At 34.1% G+C, this 12,703-nt stretch overlaps 1 protein-coding gene and 1 long non-coding RNA gene across 3 annotated transcripts; both read right to left on the reverse strand.

The window, feature by feature from the left end:
* Positions 1–1,762: 1,762 nt before the first annotated feature.
* LOC120201439 lies at positions 1,763–2,061 on the reverse strand. The gene is made up of 2 exons (XR_005523648.1): positions 1,938–2,061; positions 1,763–1,830 (listed from the first exon to the last, which is right to left on the reverse strand). It is a non-coding gene; the product is annotated as an uncharacterized LOC120201439 (long non-coding RNA).
* Positions 2,062–3,255: 1,194 nt separating this feature from the next.
* LOC120201440 (cold-regulated protein 28-like) lies at positions 3,256–6,397 on the reverse strand. 2 transcript variants are annotated; one of them, XM_039202056.1, is made up of 3 exons: positions 6,152–6,397; positions 3,667–3,845; positions 3,256–3,558 (listed from the first exon to the last, which is right to left on the reverse strand). In XM_039202056.1, exons 1-3 carry the CDS (start codon positions 6,305–6,307, stop codon positions 3,516–3,518), a joined length of 378 nt encoding a protein of 125 aa, XP_039057987.1. In that variant the 5' UTR covers positions 6,308–6,397; the 3' UTR covers positions 3,256–3,515. The 2 variants fall into 2 exon arrangements, with proteins under 2 accessions (XP_039057987.1, XP_039057986.1); XM_039202055.1 differs by having other exon boundaries at positions 3,667–3,848.
* Positions 6,398–12,703: the final 6,306 nt, after the last annotated feature.

Consider the following 12,703-nt stretch of genomic DNA (forward strand, 5'->3'; position numbering starts at 1 on the left):
TCAAGTCCAAAAAAATTTTGTCTTAATTTATTATATCAAAATATTATAAAACATGATTCAACAATATTAAATTAACTTTTTAATATTAAAATTTTAATTAAGATTAAGAAGTCAAGAAAAAGCAAAAAAGAAAAAAAGCTATTGATCAAGAAAAAGGAGAGAGAGAGTTTCGGACAAAAGTCTTCGATGATAAATGGTGCCCTCCTTTTTCCAAAAAAATCAATACACCAAAGACTACACTTAGATTTATTGGATTTATTGCTAAAATATCATTATTAACCCTAAAACTACTGGTGATACGATCAGATATATTCATATCTATCTATCATTTATTCGAGTTTTCTAAATAAGTTCTTTAAACTATTTAACTTTTTCGTTATGATCCTTATGTGATCTTTATCATTTATTAGAGTTTTCTAAATAAGTTCTTTTAACTTTTTCCGTTATGATCCTTGTGTGATCTTAAATGACTAACTTTTTGTGTCAATAGTTATAAAAAAATGTCCTAATTATATATTTAGTTTATAATTATCGATACAGACATTCATTATAATTCTAAATTTTTCTTCTTTTAAATAAAATTATCTGATTCTATTAAAAACATATCAATAAGAATTTACCCCAAAACTCAACAACTGTATGAATATTCCCCGCAAATCCACCAAAATTCCAATTTTGTACGTAGGCTGACGAAGTCAATTCCTTGTAAAACTATAGTTTTTTTTAAAGAAAAAAAATTATAATAAAATTGAAATATATATCGTGCCTAAAATCCAACAGATTATCATATGCCTAGTATAATAATTAGACCTTTGAACAGATAATTCCAAGAATGTTAGGTACTTGCTCCAGTATTTGTTTTCATGAGGAAGAGTATGTTAGTTTATCTTATTAAAAGGTTACCACAAGACAAACAGCTATTAGCTCAACTCGATTAGCTAGAACAATAATAAATGCATATAGTAATCGTAATGATATCAAATTGCCAATCATAGCTTAACAAAAACCCACTTCCAACCAAACTAGCTTTTGGGATTTTCCCTTTTCTTTCTACTTCAGTTGCTAAAAAGAAAAGTACAAAGATGCAAGAAAATGCATATTCAATTCATACAAGGAATTGTTGTCATTCCTTGAGGTCTCAGATTCGAACACCATGAATATAAAAAGTTTTAGCATTCAATGTCAAATGGCTGAGAGTTATATTTAAACATATATTATCTTGTACTTATCCCAGATTACTCAAAAAACAATTCATACAAGGAAAATTCTCTATTATTCACCAATAAACACAATACATACCTAACAAATAACACTTCGATATAGCTCAATGATATAACAATACCATAGGAATTTCTTTGTTTTCTATAATTTACAGCATGTTCAAAAAATCTGAATTTACATTCACTACCAAAATACAATGGAGCTATTACACATCTCAGAGAAACATACAGCTTAGGCATCAAGAATTAACATCACTAACCATTACAAGTTAGTTAGCATGCAAGTTTAGGTCAATGTCAATCCTAAATTTTTAATGCAGATCCCATAACAAAGGGTGAAAGAAAGGGTTCTAATGAATGCACAAAATTGTTCTTCAAGCAACCAGTCGAGGAAAACTTGCTCAATCTGTTTCCATATGTTGGGTTAAACATGTATCAGTGCTTCAGTTCAGTGTAGCAATTGAACTCTCCCTTAGAAAGTAATGTATGTCAGACTTGGGCCCGTCAAGCTCTCTGGATGATCTGACAGTAATTTCCTTTTACCTCTTTTTGCAGACATATAGCTGATCATCGAGTCATCCGTTGTATGTAATTTTCCAACTGGGGCAACCTGAATATGCATTCTTGAATAATAAATGTGAGATTTCCAAAACACGAAACATCGTTGAATAAGTCAAATCTTGAATACATGTCGAAGACACAAAGTTTTATCATTACTTGACTGTTACTTGAAGCATTAAGAACTGTCGTCATCTTCAAGCGTTTTGCCCCCGACATACAGCTAGTCTTTTCTTCTTGGTATCCACAAAATTCTGATCTAAGGCTTCTATAAAAGACTAAATACTTCAGTTAAACAAAAAAGGGGGGAAAAAAGCAATCAATACACATCAGCAAAAGGTTGAAAATTCTCCAAGGGAATAAACAAAATAATATAAACATGATCCTCTCAAGTAACATGCAAAGGAAATGTATCCAATGGCCAGAAAATCCTCAAGTCACAGATACAAAGGAATAGCCAATAGGTTTATAAATCAGTTGGATGATTTCTGATAGTAACCCATTTAGAAACCCCATATAATACGCAAGACAGAGGTTTATGGCTAAAACCGATAGAATATAAAGCTACAAATCTTTTTCAGTACTTAAACTCATTCCCATCTAAACACTCTTATTTCATAAAAATTTTAAGATCCATAAGCAGATGACCAAACATCTAAAAGACTAGGTAATTGGTGCTTTTACCAAACATTTTACTATGATCCTGTCATTTCTTGTATAAGCTCATAACCTTACTACAACTATCAAGATGTTTTAGCCGCCCCAGCTCTTGGTAGATAAAGCAGGGCTCCACTAGCAAACCATTCATAAAAGTTCCCTTTCAACTTAGTACTGCAAATCCTGATCATTTCATTACGTTCCTTTTAGCCTGATCTGACTGAAACACAATGCCCCACATGGCATCTCTGCAATTTGAGTCTGTTTGGATGAAGTGTAGGGCCACCCCTCCACACATGTCCCAGCCCAAGTACTGCATCCAGTCTATTCTAATAAAAAAACATCGTCTGTAGGTCCTCCCTCCTTGAAATCCGTCATTTAAAGCTACTAGTAACAAACAACGAAATCCATGTGCAAGCACACACCACACACGTATGAACAGTACATTAACTGTGAAATTTGGAGGCAGTGCAGAATAAAGGCAACTGCCCACAAGACTTAAAATATGTAAGATCAAGTTGTTTTCACCAATCATGCAAAGTCTAGATAGAGAGAAAGATAGCTAAAGCATCAAGCCTTCACTGGTGACTGGTCAAACCAGTAAGTCAGTAACAGAACCCATAAAGTTCATCCATGAAACATTTCCATCAAAAGCATACTAGGAGAAGAAAACATGCCTGTGTTCAGAAATTTCCAGAAAATTAAGGCATGCGTATGAGGAAGTGCAATGGTAAAAGCATGCACGACTAGCACGGAATATGGAAACTCAAAATAGATGTGAATGGTGGGTGGGTTGTTGTGGGGGGGGAGGAATAGATCGAGGCTTATAAGTAGATTTACCTGCGGTGCAGCTACCCAGGCTGTGATTGCATGGATCAATGATGGGATTCTGCTCTGAATTTACTGCTGATTTGCAAGAAAAGTTTGTACTACTTCCCAAGTATATTCCATCACTGGGAACCACAGTTTCTCTTGGAACAGGAATGTTATGCTGCTTTTGTCTGCAGACCTAAACCTAACCTTGGACTTTCCATGACAGCACCAGAGTCAGCTGTGCTTTCCAAGAAATGGTCATGACTCTTATGGTTCATCTTCTGGCCACAGCCACTCGTAGTACTGAAAACTGAAACGAAATGAAGATAAATTATTGAAGCAAGCCAGTTAATTGAGATATAGTTAATTGAGATATAACCCTAACGAGAAGAAGGCACAAGTAGATTCAGTCTCCGACCTGATGAGAAGAATGATGTCCTTCTTGTGGCTGTTGTGGGAATGGACATTGTTCCACATTCCCATTTGTTGGTGACAGCCATGTAAACTCTTAGAATAATGCAACTTCTTTACAAATGATGCTTCTAAGAAATCAAGATAAGAGTTGTGCTTCTCATTTGTCCAAACCATAGTGTTTCCCTGCTACATTAAAAATTAAAATAACACAGGAAAATATTAAAGCTGAACCACGAGGAAATGAGAGCTTTATAATAAAGAGAAAAATTGAATAAAACATATTGCACGCAGAGGACAAATTAAACCATTTATATAACGCTAATCAATAAAAAAATGGTTTCGTACAGCAAGAGGACAATCTTTAACTTGCCATCCAATCCACAGGGAGCCCGAATAGCTGAAGTAAGATTCTGCTAGTGTGAATATTCGAAGAAGAATGGAAGAGATATTCCAAGAAGATAGAAGGGAGATTTTGAATGAAGAGAGAACCTAAGTTCTGTTCGAATTGCTTTTACAGGCTGAGAATTACAAAAGTAGAATTTAACTAGGTATCTTTTTCTTAACCTTTATCTCCTAAGAAAACTTATTATCTAAAAAGATAAAACCAAATCCTATGTAAATTTGAAGTTAGAATTTAAGATAAACAAAAACTCATTTTCTAATAGTTTTTAAATCACGACAGCTTTATACAACTAGGTTCTACCCAAACCATGCTGACTTTTATGGATTTCTCAGATAGATTTTATTAGGAAACAGATGGAAAAGGTGCTGACAAATACTTAGCCTAGGTTAGAAGCACTAGTTGGTGACCAAGAGGAAATTGCAGTTAAAAGTTAAGGAATCCAGAAACGCAATCCAAAAACATGAGGAACTTGGATGACAGGACAATTAAAGCTGCTGATAAGAAATCTCTGATAGAAAAAAACTAATGAACACGACAAATTTGAGGCATTCTACAGGGAACCTAACTACCTCTAGCAGAACACAATCTTATATACGAACTTGAACAAGGAAATGATGGTCTTGTATAAATAAAGGGCACAAGAGCATGCTAAAGATCTAGAGGGAACTAGATCCCAAGGGTCATAAATAACAAGTACAAACCTTTTCTTCATCAAAAAGGCAAACAAAATATTTCTATAGGAAGCAAGGAACCACAGAAATAGCAAAGCATGGAGGAGGATCAACTTAAACAAGTTAAATAATCACTTAATCCAAGTGAAAAACATCTACTTTCATTTAGGATTAATACCCTTGTAAACCAAAAGCATAGCCTCGGACAAAGAGAATGGTGCATAGGCTATTTTCCAAAATCCTAGCATTAGCCTTATTTGCATACCAGTTTAGAAAGTGAGATACTTTTCCAAAGGTAAATGCCTAATATAAACTTCAGATTTTACTTTAAAAAAAAGTTCCTCAAATATAAAAGAACATGAAAATGTAAACAATTTTAAAATATAATGCCAAAACTACAACTGACCAATCTCAAACAAAAATGTAACCAATTCCTGACCAATCTCAAACAAAAATGTAACCAATTCTAAGTTCTAACTAGAACCCAGAAATTTGACTTTAACCTACATCCAGCCTTCAATTCCACTATTAAATGATCAGAAACTAAATTTCTTTCAAAAGAAAAAGAAAAACAAACGCCAAATTAACAATTAAGGCACCTTGATTAACCATATTGTCTTGTAGAGGGAACAAAGGGTTGCTATGTTCTCTCAGGTTCATTTGGTATGCTAGAAATCACATCCAGGTAAAAAAAAAGCTGCTTGGAGCTCATCAGCTTTTCTTTGCAGGGGATGGTTTAAAATTATATCACATTTTTCATTAATATCGTGGGCAAACTTTCTTAAACCTTTCAGCAGGAACTGCTTCCAATAGTTTTGGTCCCCACAAATATCAAGCAAGTATGAGGTTAATAGACACCAAAACTTTTGTTCTATGATTCAGTGCAAAATATGAACCCATAGAGAATATAGTATACTTTTATAGAACTGCAAGTTTGAAATTCCATTTCTCCACTCCAGACCCGCTAATCATACCTAATATATAAGATTCACAGAAACTGGTTTCTCAATTACGGATCGGTAATTCAAAACTTAAGCAACTCAAAGGAACTCATCAAAATAGTGTCGCTGTATTCCAGAAAAGCATTACTAAGTGCTTTTGTTATGTTTGAATTTAACAATAAAACTTCTATATTCGAAAAACAAGAAAACTGAAAAAGAATAATATTAACTGCACTCTTTTCAATGAAGAGCTCACAACTCTCTAGTTTTTCCTATATAGATTTCAAACAGAAATTATTCAAACATTATTTTTTTTTAAACTAACAGATTATCTGCGGTCAAAACAATATTCTAGAATTATTATATAACACTTAAAAACTAAGTACTATTTTCTAAAGGAAGAATAACAAATGCAAAACCATAATCCGAAACTTTGAAGGAAAAATAAAAGGTAAAATTAGAAAGAGAAACTACCTGTTGTGCATCTGCAGTAGGATCTCTGAAGCTCTGAATAGTAACACCTGAGTCGGAGGAATCCGAGTCGGTTCGAGTCAACTCAAGTACACGAGGCTGAGGATCCAAAAAGCGCCGAGTCGCAAACGGAAAACTCAGCCGCAGATGATCTCCCATTGTATTTTCTTTCAAATTGAACAAGAAAACGTGAGAATTATTTCACTTTAGAAAAAGGGAAAACATGGCACCTTCAATATAGCAGAGAGAATGGAGAGAGGCCGGCGATGTCGAGGTGGGGGAGGGAAAGCCAATAAAGACTCCACATGGCGACGCATTACACGTGTCAAATACCATCGCTATATGCCACGTCATCAAGAACGATAATATCTTTGCCCAATGTCAACCATATATTTTTTTCCTCTCTGCAAATTGGGATATTCGGTGTCCCGCATCTGGGATTCACGCGCTTTTACTCTTTTCCATTTTTGGTGCAAATTTGAGTACGGCAGGAAAACGCTAACGTACAGCGACTTTGTATAAGATTAAAATAAGGTATTATCGGTTTTGTTATTATTTTTAATAATAAAATTAATAAAAAATATCAAAAATATCATTATTTTGATCGGTTATAATTATTTGTATAGATAAACGTGGTAAAATAAAATCCGGTTAAAAAATGATGTTTTCGTTAAAGTACTACCTAAAACATTATGTTTTGACCGAATTTTTTCTACCTTGTTTATCTATATAGGTAATTAGAATCGGCCAAAATAATGATGTTTTCGGTTATTTTTTATCGGTTTGATTATTTAAAATAATAACAAAACCGTAACGCCTTATTGTAGTCGTATAAGGCGTCGCACCGCAGAACTGTCCCCCGCACCGTGGTATTTCGCAGAATTCCTTATTTATATTTTTCATAATTTTGAAATATTTTATGTTTAAATGTATTTCAGTTCTTGTACTATTTTAATATTAGAATTTATTTTTATATTTTATTGGAAGATCCGATTTCGAATGTTGAAATTAAACATGCTCTCTTTTAGGGGTGCTCATTCGGTTAAAACGGTGGCCGACCGAATTGAAATTCCTTCAACCGAATTAACCAAAAAAAATCTTTAACTGTTAATTAAACTTTTTTTATGAAAGTATTAACCGAACCGAATAAATTTCGGTTAATTCGGTTAATTCGAAAATTAACCGAAATTTTTATAATTTTCAAATTTAATACTTTTTTAATTAAAAAACATTTTACAATATCTAATTAATTTGATTCAAAACATTATATTAAAAATAAGATATTTGTATCTATCAATTTAGTTTAAAAAACCCAATAATACTGCAGTTCTACAAATAAATCAGAACAAGTGCATAACTGGAAGCATAATTCAGTCTTATATAAACAGTTTACACTTAAAGTGTTGGTGCGTGAAGGTTGTGCTAACTGCTAAGTGTACTACTGCTACCATACCAACCAAGATGTTCTTTATTAAGTGCAGAACAATTCATATCTTAAGAGAACATATTACCTGCACAGTACACAACATAGAAATAAAGAGATGCAAATCAGTACGAACCATCAAAAAAATAAAAACAATCAAAGGTATAAATATCAAATATATCTAAGTATCACCAATGCTAAAATTATAAGTGCTAAGCTAACTGAACTAATGTAATACAATCTATTCAGTAAACATCATCACTTCATCAAGATCTGTGCTAACTAGTAACTACTCAGGCTAATGAAATTAAAAGAATGTAATGAGAAGAAATTACCACAAAAAAACAGTATTCAAATACTCCATTTGCACCAATTGAATCTCCCAAAAAAATTTCATATACAATATCTCTCCAATAAAAAGATATATTTTAAAACTAAAAATATAGTATAAAAACCATATATAAACTAAAAAGTACATTGCAATAATGCAATTTACAATTAATGTATATCCTTAACTTATGCTCACAGTGATGCCAGTGCAGAATCCTATAAGCTCATGAATTTAGGGTAGGTTGTAATGCATTTCAAGATTGAGGATAACATGGGATATACTCCATGATAATGTAGTTGAACTATAATCATCACTTATTCATTGTTTGACTGTTGTAAAGTGTATGTAATGTTGCAGAATATTGCTTCCCTTCCCATAATAAAAAAAGTTTAATTTTTTAAGTAATCTTGTAATAAGTGTTGTTGTTAAAATAAAAGAAAGCTTCATGCAATTTTTCATATCTTTGGGCTATTTGCCAATGTTGGGTTTACAGAGGTAGAACGGGGTTACTCGACATAATTTTAAAAACAAAAGAAGGCTGGATATACATATAATTTTAAGTGAGGAAAACACTCAGATCGATATTATCCAAATCCAAAAATGAAGGATAACGGAACAAAAGTTAATAGAATCAAAATCAAATCAAATCAAAATAGTTTAAATCATGAAATCAAACCAACCGATCAACATATGTTTCAAATAAAAACGAGACTTAACGAAATAGTACTAATGATTCGAGTGATAACTAATAGATAGGAAAAAATCATACAAATTTCAGAAACATTAAACAAATGAAAGAAAAGAGCAAAAATCCCAAACACAGAAACGATATCAAATCACAAACCCTAAATCAAACAAGTAATTAAAATTTTTAGGGGAAGTAAACTAATCAAAGATATCTAGAATTTTGAAGTTAGGAAGCTAACCTGAATCGAGAGAGCATAACTGAGATTAGAGAGAGAGAGAGAATAAGGGTTTGATGAAAGCTCGGGTCACTGGTGAGATGAGATTGAAAGGTTTATATTTAGTTTTTAGATTATTTTAATTAATTAAAATTGAATTGGGTTTTAAATGGGTTTTAAATGGATTGGGGCATTGTGTTGGCAAAGTTATATAATTATATTTAAAGGTTAATTTGGTTAATTAACCGATTTCAAACCGAATTAACCGTTAATCGAATATCCAAAAAAATCATTAACCGTTCTCCGACCGAATTAATTCGATTAATTCGGTTCGATCGGTTAATTCAGTTAAAACCGAATTTTGAACACCCCTACTCTCTTTGATATGGGACCGCTGAAATCTCCGAGTATGGATGGTTTTAATGCAGGTTTCTTTCAGACGAATTGGGGTACTGTGGGTCAATGGTATGTGATTGTATGAAAGAGTTTTTACTGATGGGGTACTTCATGACTCGTTCAGCAAAACTTTGTTGGTTATTCTCCCTAAGTTTCCTCTCCGGTTGGGATTAATCAATTTCATCAATTAGTATTTGCACGGTTTTTATAAATCATCACAAAGATCATTGTGAACAGGCTAAAACTGTTTCTTTCCAATGTGGGTTTCGAAATTGGACCAGTTTTGTTCTCTATCGATCAATTACGGATAATATTATAATTCCTAAGACATTCATACAATGGAGAAGAACTAGGAAGCATGGATGGATGACGATCAAGATCAATTTAGAAAAGGCGTATGATCGTTTAGAATGAGGATTTATTAATGATACTTTCAGGACATCGGATTCCTAATTCCATACGTAATCTTACAATGCAATGTGTATTCTCTGTTTCTACATAAATTCTCTGGAATGGTCGATGATGGACTTTCAAATCTTCTAGGGGTATCCGTCAAGGTGATTTGATTTCCCTGTATCTTTTTATCTCGTGTATGGAACGTCTGCCCAAAGAATTCAAATTGAAGTTAATAATCATCGATGGCAGCCCTTTCGTACTTTAAAGCGATGTCGGACAATTTCTCATCTCTTTTTTTGCAGACAATATGATATTGTTTGCGGAAGCTTCTCTTGATCAACTAGCAGTGGTACGTGTTTCGGGTTTAAAAGTGAGTATTGCAAAGACTACTTTGTACTTTTCCAAAATGTTCCCTGGATATTCGAGCACATATAAGCATGTCCTTGGGCTTCATTGAGCTCTCGAATCTTGGGAAATACTTGGGTGTTCCTCTTCCTTACTCGAGGGTTACGGCGGCTTTCTATATTTGCTGCAATGGTACATAAATGGTTAAGTGCGTGGAAGACAAACTATTTCCCTGATGGGAGAATTACCCTCTCCAAAGTTGTCTTATCAGTAATTCCGTCTTTACGATGCAAACGAAGGGGCTTCCTAAAAAAATTATGTTGAATTAGAGCACCTAATCACCGGTTCATTTAGGGGATAGTGACGGATAGTAAGGGTGTTCATCTTTATTCGCTGGGAAGACGTTGTAGGCTGACTTGCAAGGAGGACTTGATTTTGGTCGATGAATATCCAAAATAAAGCATTTAAGTGAAATTGGCATTTAATTTAGTCGCGAAAAAAGACGCCTCATGGTTCTGTTTCCTTTGTGCTAAATATAAATGTGAGGATTGTATTTCGATTTATTTACGCCGTGGTAGTTGTTCAAGATTATGGAGATATTGGGATTATTTGGAGTGATGTCTGTGATAACATGTGTTGGAGTATTGGTAATGGATGAATGTGATTTCTGGCATGATGATTGGGTCCCGAAATAGGTCCCTTAATCAAACATGTATTGTCACATACTATGTTTAATTTTGGAAAGGTTTGTGGCAGATATGGTGGATCATGAGGTGAGTGGCGTTGGGTGCTTTTCTCAACTTTGCTTCCATGATCGATTTTATTACGGATAGTGCTATTAAGGGGCCAAATCTTCTTTTACAGAAGATTGTAACCCTCTAAACTCGGCCTGGATGTTTTGCTCAAATCTAGACGGTCACATATCGCATTCAAAAATTCTTTTATATTTAAAACAGCGTTAAATCCATATAACATTATAATATGAAATTTATTCATGATAAGGATTCATACGATAAATTTATATATATACATATATCAGAAAACTGTATGAAACTTTTACGGAAAAAATACCGGTAATACAGATATATCAAGACGGTAGAAAAACATGTGTCACCAAAGTAATAATGCATATAGAGATATACAGTAGTACAAAAGTAGGAGTAGTCGATCCTCCTGATGCCAAGTCTGCTAGCCTAGTATGTTGTTATCTGAAAAGGTTAAAATTTACGAAATGAGCTAAAAAGCTCAGTGTGCTCCTTACGATGTATAAAAATATACAAATAAAATATTTTTCAGTAAAATCAATTTATTAGACATGTTTTCAAAATATGAACATTACCCCCATCCGATCACCAGAATGTATAGGTTCCCCATAACCGTACACCCACCTGTACACCCAGTAAAGGCTTACCCTGTGCACAAAGCAGAAGAGTTTGCGGTAAGGTCTTATCCTATGCACAAAGCAGATGAGCCTGCAGTAAGGACTTACCCTGAGCACAAAGCTGAGGAACCTGTGGTAAGGTATTATCTTGTGCACAAAGCAGATGAGCCTACAGTAAGGACTTACCCTAAGCACAAAGCTGAGGAGCCTGTGGTAAGCGGTAAGGTCTTACAAGTCATAGACTAGGCATGAGATACTTCCTCTAATAAAACCCCAATGACATAAATAATATGTATGTAGTCGAATGAAAACGGTAGTTTAATCCATTAAAACATGAAAATATTCAATTTTTAGAAATCAGATACGAAAATACAGTAATCCAAAGATCATATCATAAATATACAGTAAATCAGATATCAGATAAATTGTGTTCAGAAAATCAAGTATTGTGTCTTAAAAATATTTAGTATTATCAGAAATCCTAACAATTCAGACAGATAGCTGAAAATAGTAATGTAACCAACAGGAAACACACCTGTGTCGGTCTGAGTAGTCTAATAAGAAAGTCTACTACTGTATCGATCAGCAGTGCTAGATCCTACGAATCGAAAAATGCATATCAGAATCCTAAATGAATAATATTAACCTTTATTTAAATAATTACGGAACCTACGTAACTCTCGTAGAATACGGATCGAGGGGATCTGACGGACGGAAAACACCGATCTAACTAACCCTCGGTCAGGTGAAACATGAGTATTTTCATAAAAATATCTTCTTGGATCAATTTCATAACCAAATCTCAAATAAATAAGCAAAAATACTAAAAATACTAAGCATTTTCAAATTAACGGGCTTAATTCGGGGCTTTAGGGTCAGAATTTGGCAAAATAGACTTCGGAATCAGACTCATGACGTCAAAAAGCATAACATATGACTTTTCAAAAATTTTGACTTTTTGGGTCAAAGTCAACAGTCCATGTTGGACCAGGTCGGGTCAGGTCGAATCGAGTAGGCTCGTCGGACATGGGTCAACGGATCGGGTCGGATCAGCCCATTTTCAAGTAGTTTACTAGGCGGTGGATTTCTTCACCATAGGGGCCGCGCGTGAGGGCGCGTGCATGGCCTACGGGGGTTGGAAAAAATTCTAAAAAAAAATTCTAAGTGTGTTTTAAGGGGTTTGAGACACTTACCAAGCTCGGTTCACAATGGTGAAGACGGATAGCTCGATTTCGAACGTCAAAAACTTTATCTTCCTCACCCCCTCATACGCCGACAACAACGGAGACAAGAAGGACACCAGTGGACTCAAGACAACGCAAGGAACACGATGGTGCGAGATGTGTCGAAAACATAGCAATGATCGGCGACGAATTGACGA

The sequence above is a fragment of the Hibiscus syriacus genome, unplaced genomic scaffold (genome assembly GCF_006381635.1).
Source record: "Hibiscus syriacus cultivar Baekdansim isolate YM2019G1 unplaced genomic scaffold, ASM638163v2 tig00007204_pilon, whole genome shotgun sequence".
NCBI classification, from domain to species: domain Eukaryota; kingdom Viridiplantae; phylum Streptophyta; class Magnoliopsida; order Malvales; family Malvaceae; genus Hibiscus; species Hibiscus syriacus.